This window comes from Rhineura floridana, chromosome 1 (assembly GCF_030035675.1).
Source record: "Rhineura floridana isolate rRhiFlo1 chromosome 1, rRhiFlo1.hap2, whole genome shotgun sequence".
In the NCBI taxonomy this organism is placed as follows: Eukaryota; Metazoa; Chordata; class Lepidosauria; order Squamata; family Rhineuridae; genus Rhineura; species Rhineura floridana.
Genome location: NC_084480.1, coordinates 171,534,741 through 171,552,537, shown reverse-complemented (window position 1 = coordinate 171,552,537; position 17,797 = coordinate 171,534,741). Strand labels below are relative to the sequence as shown.

At 44.2% G+C, this 17,797-nt stretch overlaps 1 protein-coding gene across 6 annotated transcripts in view; it reads left to right on the top strand.

The window, feature by feature from the left end:
* The window catches only part of PCDH1 (protocadherin 1), a 163,941-nt gene that overhangs the window by 34,545 nt on the left and 111,599 nt on the right, over window positions 1-17,797 (top strand). For all 6 annotated transcript variants that reach the window (XM_061585739.1, XM_061585712.1, XM_061585704.1 and 3 more), the window contains exon 3: window positions 1,751-3,943. In XM_061585739.1, the coding sequence (XP_061441723.1) occupies window positions 1,751-3,943 (2,193 nt within the window). The remainder of the gene's footprint in view (window positions 1-1,750; window positions 3,944-17,797) is intronic.

Sequence of the window (17,797 nt, the reverse complement as noted above, 5' to 3'; positions counted from 1 at the left end):
AATTCCTTGCATACCAAAGTGGGAGAGGTGGCCTCTCAGCTAGACCAGCGAAACCAGTTCCACCAGAAAATCATGGAAAGAGAAATATTTCCTGTCAGCCTCAGGCATCACCTGGGCGTTCTGCCAAGAGCCAAAACAACGAGGAGCCTAGGAGGGTTCTGCAGTAGTCATGTGATATAAATTATAGAGTTTGCTATAGGGCATTGTTGTGTGTTCAGTTGGTGCAGTTATAAGGCAGCGTATGGGGTATCAGGAATGGGTTGTGTGTGTCATCTTGGACTAAGAGAATTTGAATGATGAGATGCAGTCATGTTTGTTATTTTATTGGGAAATTTTGCATGTAGTGATAAACCATAGTTAATGGCTTATCAGGGTTGCCTGATTGCTCTAGCTTTGCTCCTCCCTGGTGCAAGTGGGAGTAACAAGCCATGAAGCCTTTGCTTGTTATTACTGAGATTGTGGTTCATTTCTCCCTAACAGACCACGATCAGCAAGCCTACAATAAACCATGGCTTCATATTGACTAATGGTTGTCAGGGAGGATCATAATCCCAGGTTTGTAATGATGCAGTGGCCAAGGCTTTATGGCTTATTGTTGTGCTTGCAGCAACGAAGGAACAAACTGAGAGAGATCAGGCAGCAGGCATTAGTATACTGTTGGAGTCCAATAAGGTGCATTAGAACACTGCTTAATAGCCATAGCTTTTTGCTGTGCGTTAATGAGACCATTTATTGCATTTTATCACACCGTTTCTCAAACATGAGGCATCATCTCATTCTATTCTCACAACCATCCTTTGCAGTAAGTTAGGCTGCCCTGGCCCAAGGTCACCTAGTGGGGGGCCATGTACGGTTTTGGTCACCCCATCTCAAAAATGTTATCATAGAGGTGGAAAATGTGAACAGAAGGCCAACCAAGGGGTTGGAGCATCTTCCCTACAGGAAGAGGCTACAGTGTTTAGCGCATTTTGTTTTAGAGAAAAGAGAACTAAAAGGGGATGTAATAGGGGTTTATAACATTATGTATGGTGTAGAGAAAATGTGCGGAAATTCATTTTTGCCTGATTCCTGTAATACTAGAAGCCAGGACTACCCAATAAAATTGATAGGCAGTATATTCCAGATAGACAAAAGAAAGTACACACAGGGCACACTTACTTAAATTATGGAATCCATCATCTTAAAATCGAGATGGTCACATGGTTTTAAAAGGGGATTACACAATCTTTATCCCGGCTTTTGACACCTGAGATATGTGTTTTCAGGACCCTCCCTATTCCTGTGACTGTAATTTGTTTTAACTGTTTTCAATTTTAAATTTTAAATTGTTGTAACCTGCCCCAGGACCTGATAGTGAAGGGCAGGTAATATTATCATTATTATTATTATTATTAATGGAAGACAGGTCTATCAGTTACAACAGCTAATTGGAACCTCCATGTTCAGAAGCAGTATGTCTCTGAATGCTAGTTTCAGATGGATAAACTGAGTTTGCATCAGGCTGGATGCTGAAGTAAATGGTGCTTTGGTCTGATCTAGCAAATCCCTGCAGCTGCAGTGGACTGGTGCTTCTGGAGTTAGTGCAATTTATATTGTCACACTACATGATATAATCGTTTTGTGATAGCTGAAGCGTTCTCTCATCTTAGTGGTACAAGGGACAATTGGTGGCATGTTCTTAAGGTCAGCAAGATCAATCTTCTCAGACATAATATATCTACCTGCTCACCATCTCTTTTTCTCATTGCAGGTCAAAGCCAATGATTCTGACCAGGGTGCCAATGCTGAGATTGACTATTCCTTCCACCAGGCATCAGATGTGGTTCGTCGATTGCTGCGCCTGGACAGAGCCACTGGACTCATCACTGTTCAGGGTCCTGTTGACCGTGAAGACATCAATGTACTCAAGTTCTCAGTGTTGGCCAAAGACAAGGGGGCCAACCCCAAAACTGCCCGTGCCCAGGTGGTGATTAGCGTCAGGGATATGAATGACAATGCTCCATCCATTGAAATCCGTGGTATTGGCTTGGTCACCCATCAGGATGGCATGGCTAATATCTCAGAAGATGTGCCAGTTGAGACACCTGTGGCTCTGGTACAGGTGTCTGATCGGGATGAAGGTGAGAATGCTGTTGTAACCTGTGTGGTGGCTGGTGATGTACCTTTCCAGTTGCGACAAGCGAGTGATACTGGAAGTGATAGCAAAAAGAAGTATTTTCTGCAGACCACAACACCACTAGACTATGAGGCAGTGAAAGAATACACCATTGAGATTGTGGCTGTAGATTCTGGCAATCCACCCCTGTCCAGCACCAACTCCCTCAAGGTGCAGGTGGTAGATGTTAATGACAATGACCCAGTTTTCAGTCAGAGCTCAACAGAGGTAGCTTTCCCTGAAAACAATTCCCCAGATGACTTGGTGGTAGAAGTGAGTGCTACTGATGCGGACAGTGGATCCAATGCTAAGCTGGTATACTCTTTAGTGACAGAGCCTTCATCCAAAGGCATATTCTCCATTGATCCAGAGTCTGGTGAAATCCGGGTTAAGACTGTTCTGGACCGGGAGCAGCGAGAACGCTATGAATTCTTGGTAGTTGCAGCTGATAAGGGCAGCCCTAGCCGGAAGGGAACTGCCTCAGTTGCTATCAATGTCATGGACCGCAACGACAATGACCCAAAGTTCATGCTAAGTGGCTACAACTTCTCTGTCATGGAAAACATGCCACCCTTGAGTCCAGTGGGCATGGTGACAGTAATTGATGCAGACAAAGGGGAGAATGCCTTCATTCAACTCTCAGTAGAGCAGGACAATGGTGACTTTGTCATCCAGAATGGTACTGGTACCATCCTCTCCAGCATCTCCTTTGATCGTGAGCGACAGAGTACTTACACCTTCCGACTTAAAGCTGTGGATGCAGGCGACCCACCAAGATCTGCCTATGTCGGGGTGACCATCAATGTGCTTGATGAGAATGACAATGCTCCTGTCATCATTTCTCCATCCAATGCCTCCTACAAGCATATTCAACCACACACTAGTCCTGGGCAGCAGGTCATGAGTGTTGGAGCCGAAGACATTGACTCTGGGATCAATGCTGATCTGCAGTACAGCATCACTGGTGGAAACCCCTTTGAGCTCTTCAAGATTTCACCTCAGAGCGGAAACATCACCTTGGAAAAAGAGATCCTCCGCAAGCACCATGGGCTTCACCGCCTGGTTGTGCGTGTCAATGACAAGGGCAAGCCATCTCGCCATGGCACAGCTTTGGTCCATTTCTATGTCAATGAGACACTGACTAACCGCACACTGTTGGAGACCCTGGTGGGCCACAGTTTGGACACACCCATTGACATTGACATTGCTGGTGACCCCGAGTATGAGCGCAGCAAGCAACGTAGCAACATCCTGTTTGGTGTCATTGCAGGCATAGTAGCAGTCACTCTGGTTATTGTGCTTGTAGTGCTAGTGCGCTACTGCCGTCAGAAGGAGGCCAAGAGTGGCTACCAAGCTGGCAAGAAGGAAACCAAGGATCTGTATGCTCCCAAGCAAGGTAGCAAAAGCAACAAAGCCAAGAGCAAGGTGAAAAAGAGCAAATCCCCCAAGCCACCCAAACCAGCTGAGGATGAGGAAGAAACAGGACTGCAGAAATCCCTCAAATTCAACCTTATGAATGATTCAGTCAGTGACAGCCCCCGCATTCACCTGCCCCTGAATTATCCACCTGGCAGCCCTGACTTGGGCCGCCACTACCGTTCCAACTCTCCCCTACCTTCAATCCAGCTCCAGCCCCAATCACCATCTGCCTCCAAGAAGCACCAGGTAGTACAGGACCTGCCAGCCACCAATACATTTGTGGGTACAGGGGACAGCAATTCCACGGGCTCGGAGCAGTATTCAGACTACAGCTACCGCACCAACCCTCAGAAATACACCAATAAGCAGGTAGGAGAGCTTGTCCTGCACCCTCCCACCACCCCCTCATGCCGCACCAGGGCCATATGGACAGAGGTGTGGGAGTGACGTGGACTCAGCCCACTCTGAATGAATGGACCTTGACCCCTTGGCATAATGCAGGCTGGAGCCTGCAGATGTCCAGGTGCAATTTGCACACCCGGGACTGCTCAGGAACGAGGCAGCCTGCCAGAGCAGCTGGTTGGGAAAATAACTGTGTGGGAGTGGGGAGGAGACTACTTGACTGCAAGGTACCCAAGCAGGCAGGCAGCATCTGGGAAAACGAACCATGGGAGTGGCAGTTTCCACTGCAGGGTGGGGTCTCTGTCAACATCCAGTGTGTTGTGCTGGAGGATGCATTTTGTGGAGCCCCTTGTATTTGGGGCTCACTGCAATCAAAAGGGCTGGAAGGCATGCCTCTGGGTCTTTCTGTATGTATCCCAGGTTCCAGCCACTCCCCCATTCAAATATCTGATAACTCAGGCAAGAGGCAAAAAGGGTCATCCCAGTTCTGTTGCAGAGCCTAATGCCGCTAGAGCCTCAGTGCCTTTGAGGAGGAGAAAGGCAAATATCTTTAGCAATGGGACATGGGGTGTGGCTATAAGGTTTCTGCATGTGGAAATAGCATCTGCCTCTGCACCTGGGGATTCTTTGCTGTCTTGAGTGTGCCTTGGCTCTGAGGGTTATCTGTGCATGCAGTGGGATACATCTGTGGCGTACAAAAGAGGTGAGCTTTTGAGCGCATGTAGGGCAGAGGTTGCTGCTTCTCTCTCTCTCTCACTCTGTTCTTTTTGCTGTGTTTGAAGCAAGGGGAGGCATCTGCTGAAAGAGAGATTCAGAGCTGCATGACAGGGTACTTGGCAGCTTTGGGACCACAAAAGAGTGATATCTCCAGCTTGCAAACTGGATAACACACTGGGAAAGTTCATAGGCTGTTTGGCTTCTGGAGGCTTTGTACATTTTTATGTGTGTGCTTCAAGCTGGTGCGCTGTGAAGGGTTTTCAGTATAGGGTTCTGCAACAGTTCTAAAGTACTGAGGGGAGGGGACTTGCCTCCCTTATATTGTATCATGTTCTCCTTCAGTTCAGACTTGTCTGCCCTGAGTGCTCCCCAGGTAAAGGTGTTTGCCTATGGATTGACTACAATAAAATGTCCATTGCTAGTTAGTGTGTTGTGAAGTGTGAATGGCTGGCTCTTGTGCCACATCCTTCGGGGGCACGGAAGAAGCAAACTGAGGAGCAGAGGAGGGGGGGAGAGCTTTACTTCCAGAAGTTATTTTACAACTGATATTCTCTCACTCATTTTTTCTTGAAATTTAGTGGGGTGCGGGAGAAAAAAATCACTTTAAAACAAATACATAATTTAGTTTTTAAAACAATGCCGTAACAACAATATTTCACAAAGTGTTAAGGAGTCATTATGCCAATTTGCTCTTTGACCTTCTCCCAACTGAACTTACTATTTTAAAAATAAACAATCCTCAGCTGTTTACACATACTTAGATTGCTCTTCAACTACCCAAATGAGTTTAAATTGTAGTAATGACTTTACATGTACTCATAACCAAATGTATTTTCTGCAAAAATCCCTTATAATAACTTTTTTAGAGTTCCAATTTTTGGCAAGAAACATTCTTGCTGCAATCAGTTTATCAAGGTAACATTATTTTAACCCAAAGAATTGTTTGTATTGTTTCACAAACCTATTTGGGATTCAGAACAAGAGGTATTTTTAAAATCTATATCTTGCCTTTTTTCCCAAGAAACTGAAAGCAGCTGATATGGCTCTCCCCTTTCCAATTTTATCCTCTCAACAACCTCTGAGCTAGGTTAGGCCAAGGAATATAAACTAGCCTAAGGTCACCCAGTGAGCTTCACAACTAATTTGAATCTGGGTGTTTGAATCTGGGACACCTCCTGGTCAATACACCACACTGGATGATTTTTTTCTATGGAAGAGCCCAAATATTTAATCCTCTTCTATAACCACTCAATCTGCATAAAACCTGTAGAGTTAGTCTGTAGTGCCCACACATCATAGTTGCTATACAATGTACATCATTTGATTTGTTCAGGGGTATAAGTGCCCCTGCTGAGAATGTAAACAACTTTAATCATACATTGTTGTGAGCCATCTTGTACTAAGCAAAGTACTTTTAAGAATGTTTGTTGAAGTGCAGCATACTAATATTTTAATTCTCCTTGCCACATTTAAGCATAAATGTAAATGTACTGCCTTCAAGTCGATTCCGACTTATGACGACCCTGTGGATAGGGTTTTCATGAGGCTGAGAGGCAGTGACTGGCCCAAGGTCACCCAGTGAGCTTCACGGTTATGTGGGGATTCGAACCCTGGTCTCCCAGGTCATAGCCCAACACCTTAACCACTACACCACACTGGCTTTCACATTTAAGCATACAGACCCTAATTTATAGTTACTATCAATCTTTATGTGATACACACATTCGCAGGTCTGATTCCCATTTTACCTTATACTTAAATGATGGTTCTGCCTTTGATAACAATCTTTTTTCAGATCTTCAAAGTCAGGTTGTGCCCCTACACACGTCTGTGGGAATAAGTCCTATGGAGTTAAACAGAACCTGTTTCAGAGTAGACGTGCACAGGGCAGCAGCGTTCATTTCCTTTTCATGCTATATCTTGTTTCGACTTTAAGAGCCCAATTCTTAAATTGGAAATATTGAAGGAGGGGGGAGGACATTGAAACGACTCTAATTACTTCTTACAACATCAAAAGGTAAAATAATGTTGATCATCACAGTATCTGCTTATTTTTTTTCTACCACCACAAAAAACACTAATTATCCTAGTTATCAAGAAATATTGTCTGAATTTTTATTTATTTATTTATTTATTACATTTCTATACCGCCCCATAGCCGAAGCTCTCTGGGCGGCTTACAGCAATTAAATTTCAGTCTCTAGGGAAACTTCTAAAGCCAAAATCCTTTTATATTTTACCCAAATGTTTACATTGCAGACCGAACTACATTATTCTTGAATTTTATAGATCCCCTCTGCTCTGCTCCCCCCTCCCCCAATAAGATTCATATTTGTTGTATAAACCACCCCCTGAGTTCACTATCTGGCTCCCACCAAAAGGATAGAGCCATTAAAATGACAGCATAGTAATATTGCTGTGATGTTTCCAAACTAATTCTTGTGCACCTCCCCTGTCCGTGGATTGATACAAGCAAGTTTGAATCTTCAGTGTTTTTCAGTGGCTTTAGGTAGGTAGGAAAGCCGGTGTGGTGTAGTGGTTAACTTGGGAGACCAGGGTTCAAATCCCCACACAGCCATGAAGCTGACTGGGTGACCTTGGGCCAGTCACTGCCTCTCAGCCTCAGAGGAAGGCAATGGTAAACCCCCTCTGAATACCCCTTACCATGAAAACCCTATTCATAGGGTCGCTGTAAGAGTCGGGATCGACTTGAAGGCAGTCCGTTTCCAATTTTAGGTAGATAGAGACAGATTTTTTAAAAACTTTTATTTTTAGAAAGAACTTCGGTAAAGATTTCACTATAATAACGGAAAACCTTCCCATCCAAGAAAAATAAGACTTTCTCCACTTCATTAAATTATTTCTTGCATTATTAAGTAAGGGGTCTCTCTTGCCTTTGACTAGCCATCAACAAAAGCACTCAGCTGGTTGCTAGTGAAGAGTGGTGTGGGGTTTTTTTGCCCTGTATGTGTTTTGTGTCTTTCTATGAGGCATGCCTAATAATTTTTGGTTTTTTTAAAAAACATTTTTATATATGGAATTGTTTTAATTGTTTTATATTATGTGACTCTTTTATATATGTTTTTATTATATTGTAAATCACTTTGGAATACCTCATGGGAAGAGATTCATAAATGCAATAAATAAAATAACAAGTAGTATACAAAAACCTGTTTGCGCAGTGGGAGGGGAGGCAAGAAGTCTTTGCAGCGGACGGAGAGAAAGAATGAATGGGATTGTGGTGTATGCTTAATGCAGCAGTAACAGCAGACAGAGTGACTTCACAAATACACATTTTGGGTTGTGTCTAGAGGGAGCTTTTGCAGGAGAAGGAGGAGCACAGAGGTGAGGGGGGAGAGGCGTTTAAACCCTGGAGTGTTTTGCAGCATGCTGCAGGCATCACAATCTGGCTTGGGAAGGAGGTTGTGTTGCTTATCTCAGGCACCAGCAGGAACAGGACTTATCCTATTAGGGCTGGCTGTCAGGGGCTGGCACTGTTGAAAGGCCCCACCAGCTCTACCAGCAGCTGTTGAGGAGTAGCAGCCCCCTGCTCTGTGCCAGGCACAGCAACAGCAGCACCTTTTCTCCCCCCCAGCCACCTGGTCTAAGGGGGCAAGTGGCATAAGGCAGCAGCTGTTGCTTGCTCACTCCACCATGAAAGCAGTTGTGTGTAGCGATTCTAGGGAACAGCAGCTGGTATGGCAGTAAGGCTTGGGCCTCCATGATGCCCAGAAGGAGAGTGTAGGTGAATGAACAAAGGGTTAATTCCACTTCCTACTTTATTTGAGAAGCCCAGCAGGGTGAACGTGGACCAGTGGGGCTACCCAAGAAGAGTGTGCCAGTAGCGGCCAATGAGGCAAGGTGGGCACCGTTGCTCTCCCAGCTTCCAAACATGGTGGGTTGCTGCTGCTGCTGCTGCTCAGGAGGGGCGAGGCACAAGGAGCTCGCCATGCAGCTGCAGAGCCAATCTGTCGCTGCTGCCACACTGCACCGAGCTCCCCGTGCCTTGCCCCTCTTCCTCTCAGTCAGTGGCAGCAACCCACCATGGTCAGAAGCTGGGAGAACAATGGTGCCATGCCCCCCCGAGCTTCAAAAAGTTACTTTTTTTGAACTACAACTCCCATCAGCCCAATCCAGTGCCATGTTGGCTGGGCCTGATGGGAGTTGTAGTTCAAAAAAAGTAACTTTTCCAAGCTCTGTCCCCCCCTGCACCACTTCACTGGCCACTACTTGTTCCTCTTCTCTCTTTCTCACCCTTTTTGGGTATCATGGTGGAGAAAATTGGGGCCTGTGGTCTAAAGAGAACACACTGCTTATCTGCCCTCTCTCGGGGGGGGGGGAGGAAATGGATGCGTAATCATGGGGAGGAGGTGCTGCTGCTGTCTCTTCCTCAAAAAGTCTCTCTAGGAGGCACAGCAAGGAGAACTTGGCTTGCTGGGCCCAATCTCTGATGCTGCATTGCATACATTGAAAACACAGCTGAACAAGTGAAAGCATGAGGTGGCTGTTCTGTGCCTGTTGCATGCCGGCAGTCCTCCTTTCCACATAGAGTGGTCAAACAAGCAGGTAAGAAGTTGTGGCTCATTCCTTTCACCACCATCCAGAGGGCGAGCAACATGTGATCTGTTACCTCAGTCCTTTCTCTCTTTTGGTGGGGAGGATTGGACCCAAACATAGGTGTTATGCCGTTTCAGTGCTGTTGTGTTGAAAAATGACATCTGAAAATAGATTAGCCTATGAAAACTCACACCAGAAAAAGTGCTTAGGAGTTAAGGTGCCAAAGAGGGGAAAAAATCCAGATATGTAGCCATGTTAGCCTTTCACATCAAAACAGCAAAGTGCTTGTGTCTAACAAGTTTATTATGGCATAAACTTTCATCCACTTCATCAGTTGCATGAAATGACTTCGTGAGTTACCGGTGTATAGATATACATGTCTTTGAATGGGTATTTCAAAACATCAGTGAATGAGCAGTAAAATGGCAAATGCAATTCAACATAAACAAATGTAAGGTGATGCATCTCGGGGCAAAAAAATTAATATCACATATATACTCATGGGGTCTGAACTGGTGGTGACTGACCAGGAATGAGACCTTGGGTGGCAGTGGATAGCTCAATGAAGATGTCGACCCAGTGTGCAGCATCTGTGAAAAAGGCAAATTCCACGCTAGGGATCGTTAGGAAGGGAACTGAAAATAAAACTACTGATATAATGCCGCTTTTATAAAAATCTATAGTGTGACCATATTTGGAATACTGTGTATGGTTCTGGTCACGTCACCTCAAAAAAGATACCGTAGAATTGGAAAAGGTTCAGAAAAGAACAATCTATGAAAAAAGGTTGCAGGATTGGGGGCTTTTTTAGTTTAGAGGAAAGGGAAGTAAGAGGTGGCATGATAGAAGTGTATGAATTATGCACAGCAAGGAGAAAGCGAATAGAGAAAAGTTTTTCTCCCTCTTTCATAACACTAGAACTCCTGGACATCCAATGAAGCTGAATGTTGCAAGATTCAGGATAGTCAAAAGAAAGTACTTCTTCATTCAGCGTATTGTTAAACCATGGAATTCATTCCCATGGTTGGCAGTGATGGCCTCCAACTTGGGTGGTTTAAAACAGGATTAGATATGTTCATGGAGGATAAGGCTATCAGTGGCTACTAGCCATGATGGCTATGCTCTGCCTCCATGGTCAGAGGTAGTATGCTTCTGAATACCAGTTGCTGGAAACTGCAGGAGTGGAGCATGCTCTTGCACTCAGGTTCTGGTGCAGTCTTCCCATGGGCATCTGGTTGGCCACTGTGAGAACAGGATGCTGGACTAGATGGGCCATTGGCCTGATCCAGCAGGCTTTTCTTATGTTATTTTTTTGGAGGGGGGGAGGGATTCTACACAGTAAGGTCAGAGTGGAAATAAAATACAGAAAGTAGAGAGGGAGGGGTTATTCACAAAACTTGTTGATAAGACAGACATTGTGGCATTTGTAAGCCAATTAGTGTGATTTAAAAACAACAGCACCTGCTTAAATCCACAAGTGATACCATTGAATCTTGAAGAACTGCAATTTAGCAGTTTCATATTACAGTCTCCATTTGAAGTCCCTTTGTTCAAGGAAAGCCACTTTAGGATAAATTACATTGATTGTCCTGGGAGAATAAAACGTTTCCAAACTGGCTTTTGAATATTGCTAATTCTGATGATAGATTTGTGTCCATTTATTCCTTTGTGTAGAGGAAGAGTGGTGAACCTTTTTCAGCCAGAGAGCCATATTTGCCCTTGGCTAACTCTCTGTGGTCTACATGCCAGTGCAGGGTGGGGCCAATAAATAAGAGGACATGGCCAGAGTGAGGGCAGCCACTCTGCTCATGAACATGCAAGGTCCCACAGAGAGAGAGAGATCAAACATCACATCTCACCCCTGCTCATCAGATGATTGATCTGATCAGTGAAGTGAGGGCAATCTGCATCTGGTGAGGGCTTGCCCTAAAAGGCAGGCTAGATATATATTTTAAAAACAAATGAAAAAATATTACATATGTCTATATGGGCTGTATTCAACTAAGATGTACAGGAATACCCCAAATAACAGACACTCGTTTAACAGACACTCGCTATAACAGACATTCTCCAATTCCACCATACCCCACTTAACATATGCACGCTTCACAATAACGGACACTGACAGAACGCCCGAACTTGCATTCCACATGCCACGTGTGTTGCAAAGCATCATCTCCCACAGCATTTAGAGCGACTCTGAGCGACTGCCCTTTCTCGTCTGGTCTGCTTCATCCTCGTTTTCAGTAAATATTCTTTAAATTGTTTAAATTCTTAACTACAGTACTGTACTGCGATCAGAGCTCTGCCTGCCCCGTCCTAGGTCGGCGGCGGCAGTGTGTGTGTGTGTGGGGGGGGGGGGACACCTCATGCTCTTTACAGTACTGTAGATCCCCCTGATTTCATTTATACCTCTCCATTGTCCCATCTTCCTTTCCTGCTTTAATTGAATACTTTTCTCTCTCTGCCTATCATTAGTTCTGGCTTTTGCCACTGCTGGCTTGTGTGTGGGGTGTGTGTGTGCATTGGTGTGTAGGGTGTGCATTTCCCTTGCCTTCAATACAGTACTGGTACTGTAGTACAGTACTGTACAGTATTACGTACAGTACATAATGGCAGATACGAAGAAAAGTCGTAAATCTATCACCTTAGATATGAAGCTTATTTTATTTTATGTTTATTTTAGTTATAAATGCGTTATTTACATCAGTTATGCCCGTATATGACGATTGCAGTGCAGTACATGCATCCATAAGAGGAAAAAACGTGGTGCTTCACTTTAAGTACATTTTCACTTTATATACACGCTCCGGTCCCATTGCGTATGTTAATGCGGGGTATTCCTGTACTCAGCGTACACCCACTGAAATTAATGAACCTAAGTTGGTCGTGTATATTAACTCAAGAGAGTCTACTCTGAGTAGGACTAGCATTGAATACTACCCTATATAAATGATTTCTGAAGTTCCATTGAATTTTGTAGGAGTTTATATTAGGTCAGACTACCAATATTGTTTCTACTGGCAGCAGCTGTTCAGGACCTTTAAAAAAAGGAAGCTTCAGCATGCAAATTACGTGCTCTACCATTGAGCTATAACCTTTCCACATATTTATTTCAGGTCATGGGATTGCAATGTGAAAGTACAAAAGAAACAAAAAAATTCATGCATTCACTAACCTAGATAGAGCCGCTGTTACCAGTATGTAATTTTAATTAGCCTTATGAAACTATATGTGAAAATACATGTTAGATTGTTTTGGAGTACAACTACTATTAGACCTAATCAAACAAAAACAGTAAACATTTGTCTCTTTGATGATTTGATCAATCACATTAAGAACTTTTTAAATCTAAGATGCTCATTGACATATTATATATATATATATATATATATATATATTTAAAAGATTTGTGTTGCTGTTCAAGTTGGGTCTTTTTAAAAATTTTGCAATAAGCTCTACCTTTCTTGTTTATATGAGCCAAAGTTGAAAAATAAGTCTGTTATAAACATTTGAACTGTATTTCAAACTTTCAACCAGCCAATTGGTTTCAAAAAGTGTTGCTCTATTTTTTTCACATTGTCAACAACCTCCATACTAAGCAACAAATTAGGGTGAGGTTTCTAGTTGTTTTTAACCTGAGTTTTAGTTTTCCAATTCACAACAACTTCTGACAAGGTACGATCAGTAAAAGAAATATTACTCAACTTTTCAGTAGAGGTTGATAAAAAGATTGCTCTTGAAAGAAATATGTAGTGATACGTCAATAGGAATTATGTGCACCAGAGGAGAAGGTATAATCCCTTTCATCTGGGTCCAGTGTCCTTCATACCTCCACAGTTAAAGAGTTCTCTAACCCTAAATGATTTTTGTGGAAGACTGGCGTAATGAGATTTTCCATCTATACTCCCCTGAAATTTCATGGGAAGGCAGCATAAATACTTTATAATTAAAATAAATACTACTAGATATGCAAGCAGATTCACTAAAGGAGGAGGGGAAAGTGCCACAGGACGGAAGAGTGCTCTTGTGCTCAGGTCCTGCTTGCGGGCTTCCCATAGGCATCTTGTTAGCCGCTGTGAGAACAAGATGCTGGACTAGATGGGCCATTGGCCTGATCCAGAAGGCTCTTACAGCATTCTTATGTTCCAGCTTCTGAATTTCCTCTCCCACTCGTATCAAATCCCAGCACTCAGAAAGTTAGCCCCAGTTTCTCTGCCATTCTCCTGCATTCCTCAAAGCTAGCGCCATCATCCACAACTCCCAAGCATGCTCTCCTCCTTCCCTTGTCATTGGCAGCAGTGCAAGAGCTGTAGGGGTGGCCATGGAGGAACCAAAGGAAGCCTTTTCTATCTCCCTCCTCAATTGGTCTGTTAAAACGACTGAAAGAATGATGGGATATGGTGTGTTATGGTCACTATTTGTCTTTTTGAGACCTTCTGCACTGCACTGTATTGCAGAAGCACTTCATAAGAATTATGGCATCACGTCCCATCACTCTTGTAGCCTGTGCAATGGAGAGTAATTACTGGACAGAGGAAGCAAAGACTCCCTCCCACTTTTAGTGTTGCTGCTCCCATTCTGCTGAGAATGATAAGGAGGGGAGAAATCATGCTTGGGATAGCAAGGATAGAATCATAGAATCATAGAGTTGGAAGGGGCCTTGTAGGCCATTGAGTCCAACCCCCTGCTCACAGCAGGAAATCCACAGCTAGAGCATCTCCCGCAGATAGCTGTCCAGCCTCTGCTTGAAGACATCCAGCGAAGGGGATCCCACCACCTCCCTAGGCAGTCGGTTCCATTGCCGTACTGCCCTTACTGTCAAGAAGTTCCTTCTAATGTCCAATCTGAATCTACGCTCCTGCAACTTAAAACCATTAGACCTAGTCCTACCCTCTGGGGCAGCAGAGAACAAATCTGTACCCTCCTCTATGTGACAGCCCTTCAGGTACTTAAAGAGTGCAATCATGTCACCCCTCAGCCTTCTCTTCACCAGACTGAACATGCCAAGTTCCTTCAACCTTTCCTCATAAGACTTGTTCTCCATACCGGCTATCATCCTCGTCGCCCTCTTCTGAACCCGCTCTAACTTGTCTATATCTTTCTTAAAATGAGGCGCCCAGAACTGAACGCAGTATTCCAGATGAGGCCTGACTAATGCAGAATATAGTGGGACTATTACTTCCCTCGACCTGGAAACTATAGCTCTGTTTATGCATCCCAAAACCGCGTTTGCCTTTTTTGCCGCAGCATCTCACTGCTGGGTCATGTTCAATTTGCGATCCACTACAATTCCAAGGTCCTTCTCACACACACTACTGCTAAGCCGGATATTTCCCATCCTGTACCCGTGCATTTTGTTTTTGTGGCCTAAGTGCAGAATCTTGCATTTGTCTTTATTGAATTTCATTTTATTAATTTCAGCCCAATTTTCTAGTCTATCCAGGTCCCTTTGGATTTTATTCCTGTCTTCCATTGTGTTAGCTATCCCTCCCAGTTTCGTATCATCCGCAAACTTCATAAGGGTTCCCTCCACCCCATCATCTAAGTCATTGATAAAAATGTTGAAGAGTATCGGCCCCAGGACAGAACCCTGTGGCACTCCACTCGAAACCTCCTTCCAGTTCGAAGCAGAGCCACCAACGACCACTCTTTGAGTACGGTTTTCCAACCAGTTGTGAATCCACCTGACAGTATTTCCATCTAGTCCACATTTGACCAGTTTGCTAATCAAAAGGTCGTGGGGGACTTTGTCAAACGCTTTGCTGAAATCTAGATAGATGACATCTACAGCATTTCCACCATCTACTAAGCTAGTGACCCGATCAAAAAAAGAGATGAGATTAGTTTGACAGGATTTTTTCTTGACAAACCCATGCTGGCTCCTACTAATCACAGCATTGTCATCTAGATAGTTGCCAATGGACTCTTTTACTATCCGTTCTAATATCTTTCCCGGTATTGAAGTCAGACTGACCGGCCTGTAATTCCCCGGATCTTCTTTTTTACCCTTTTTAAAGAGCGGGACGACGTTTGCCCGTCTCCAGTCCTCCGGCACCTCTCCCGTTCTCCAGGATTTCTCAAAGATGATGGCAAGAGGTTCCAAGAGTACATCCGCAAGTTCCTTCAATACTCTGGGATGCAGTTCATCAGGCCCTGGAGATTTGAACTCATTTAGGTTAACTAGGTATTTCCTGACTATCTCCTTATCAATCTCGAACTGCAATCCCGACCCCTTCCTAAGATTGCTACCGATGCAAGGTTGCACACTGTTCCCTTTTTGGGAGAAAACGGAGGCAAAATAGGCGTTGAGCAGTTCTGCCCTTTCCTTGTTAGCAGTCCCACTGTTTCCTTGGTCTTTCTCTTGCTTCAGACATATCTGAAAAACCCCTTTTTGTTGTTCCTCGCTTCCCTTGCCAGCCTCAGCTCATTCTGGGTTTTAGCTTTCCTTACGCTATTCCTGCAAGCCCGAGCCGCTTGTTGGTACTCTTCCTTGCTGATGTGTCCTTCCTTCCATTCTTTATACATGCTCTTTTTTATTTTTACCTCCTCCACCAGTCTTTGGGTGGCTTTGGGTGATTCAGGAGAGTGGTGGGTAGTGGGAGTAGCCCTTTCTAAACCCTTGGGATTGAATTGGGAATTTCCTGGGTTTTTAAATGTTTTTCTTGAAAGCCTGAAAAAATCCCAGAGTGCGACAGAGGCTTTGCCCACCTTTATAACTGCTCTAAAATCCGTAACCATAATTATTTAATGTTTATACCATTCACCTCTCATGTTCATTAAATTTAAAAGCAAAACTAAAATATTTCTGATAACTAGGGAGATGGCAACGAAAATGGGAAAGTGGTGGGGGAACAACAGTCATTGGTGCTGTAGGGAGGGAGCACTGCTGACTCTGCTGTTCTGCTCTCTTCCCTTCCCTTCTGTGTCTTATGAAGAAGCATGTGGGATGGGAACAAATGTAAAGTGCCTGGAGTCAGGAGGTTTGGCAGCAGGGTCTAGTGCCTTACTCTCTGCACCACCAAGGAAGCTCTTAGGCAAAGGAAGCTTCCAGCTGTATCTTTATTGTGCTGTAGCACTGGCCTTGTAAGAATCCAGCCAGATAATGTGACCCAAGGAACTCCTCTGTTGCTATTGCTCCAGGTTTGGTTCCTCACTCTGAGCATCTTATCCATGACAGAAGATGCTAAACAGGCTTCTCCAGCTTTGCTTTGCTTTGCTTCGTCTCATCATCTTACCTGCCCATTTTCCCTGGATGCCGTTCCATCACATGGGTTAACCTGCCATCTGGTGTCCATGGACAGGAAATGCACTGTAGCTTTGAGGAAGTAGTCAGCCCTTGCTGGCTTGTAGAGACCAGTTCATTTCCTGGCCTGGTCCAAGGAGTAGCTCCCACATCTTTTACTGTGTGAGTCCTAAACTGCTTCTCCCTGTATCTTCCTTGACATTTATCTAAGTATTTTAAATAAATAAGGGTCCCCCTTTCCTACCACCTTTGTACCTTGTGGGGTCTTTTTATTTTATTTATTTATTCAGTTTTATTTATTAAATTTCTATCCTGCCCTTCCTCCCAGAAGGAGCCCAGCGCACCAAACAAAACACTAAAAACACTCTAAAACATCTTAAAAACAGATTTTAAAATATATTTTCTCTGGGGGGGGGTCCTTGCCTCCACTTACAAAAAAAGGGGTGGACTCTGGGGGAGGGCTCAAATCCTTTTTGTCTCTCTTAATCCCCAGAGATGACTGTTGCTTGTGGGCTCCCAGTCCCTTTGTTCTTGGGGACCAGCACAGCAAGATTGCTTGAGGCTCCCGCCTTTTTTGGAAGGGGACCAAGACGCAGTTGAGCCGGCAACCAGAGTCTATTCAGATCCTACTTTTCTTTCCCCTTTGTCTCCCTACGACTGCCCCTTCCAGACCTCCCCTGCTTGCTAAGATAGGGCAGCAGCTCCAGCAGTGGGTTTAATCTGAAAAGAGTCAAGCTTTTATGAACAGCTGGTTCAAGCATTTGCAGAATGATTTAGAGTGCTTGTGAAGTGCCTGCCCCCTCCATTCCTTCTTCTGACTCCAAAGACCAGCAACTTAGCAGTGGAAGTGGTAACAGGGGCTCCAGATCTCTGGTGCATCCATTTCTGCCAGGAATGGAGCTGGGATTATTTTATTTATTTATTTTTATTTATTTATTTTCATTTCTAGACCGCCCATAGCTAATAGCTCTCTGGGCGGTGTACAAAACGAGATTAAAATACAATATAGAATAAAATCAGTAACAAAGGAACACATTAAACTAAAAACATTAAACATAAAGCATTAAACATTAAAATGCCTGGGAGTATAGCCAGGTCTTAACCTGGCGCCTAAAAGAAAGAACCGTAGGCGCCAGGCGTATTTCCTCCGGTAAGCTGTTCCATAATTCGGGGGCCACCACAGAAAAGGCCCTAGATCTAGTAACAGTCCTCCGGGCATCCTGGTGAGTTGGTACCCGGAGGAGGGCCTTAGATACTGAACGAAGTGAACGGGTAGGTTCATAGCGGGAGAGGCGTACCAC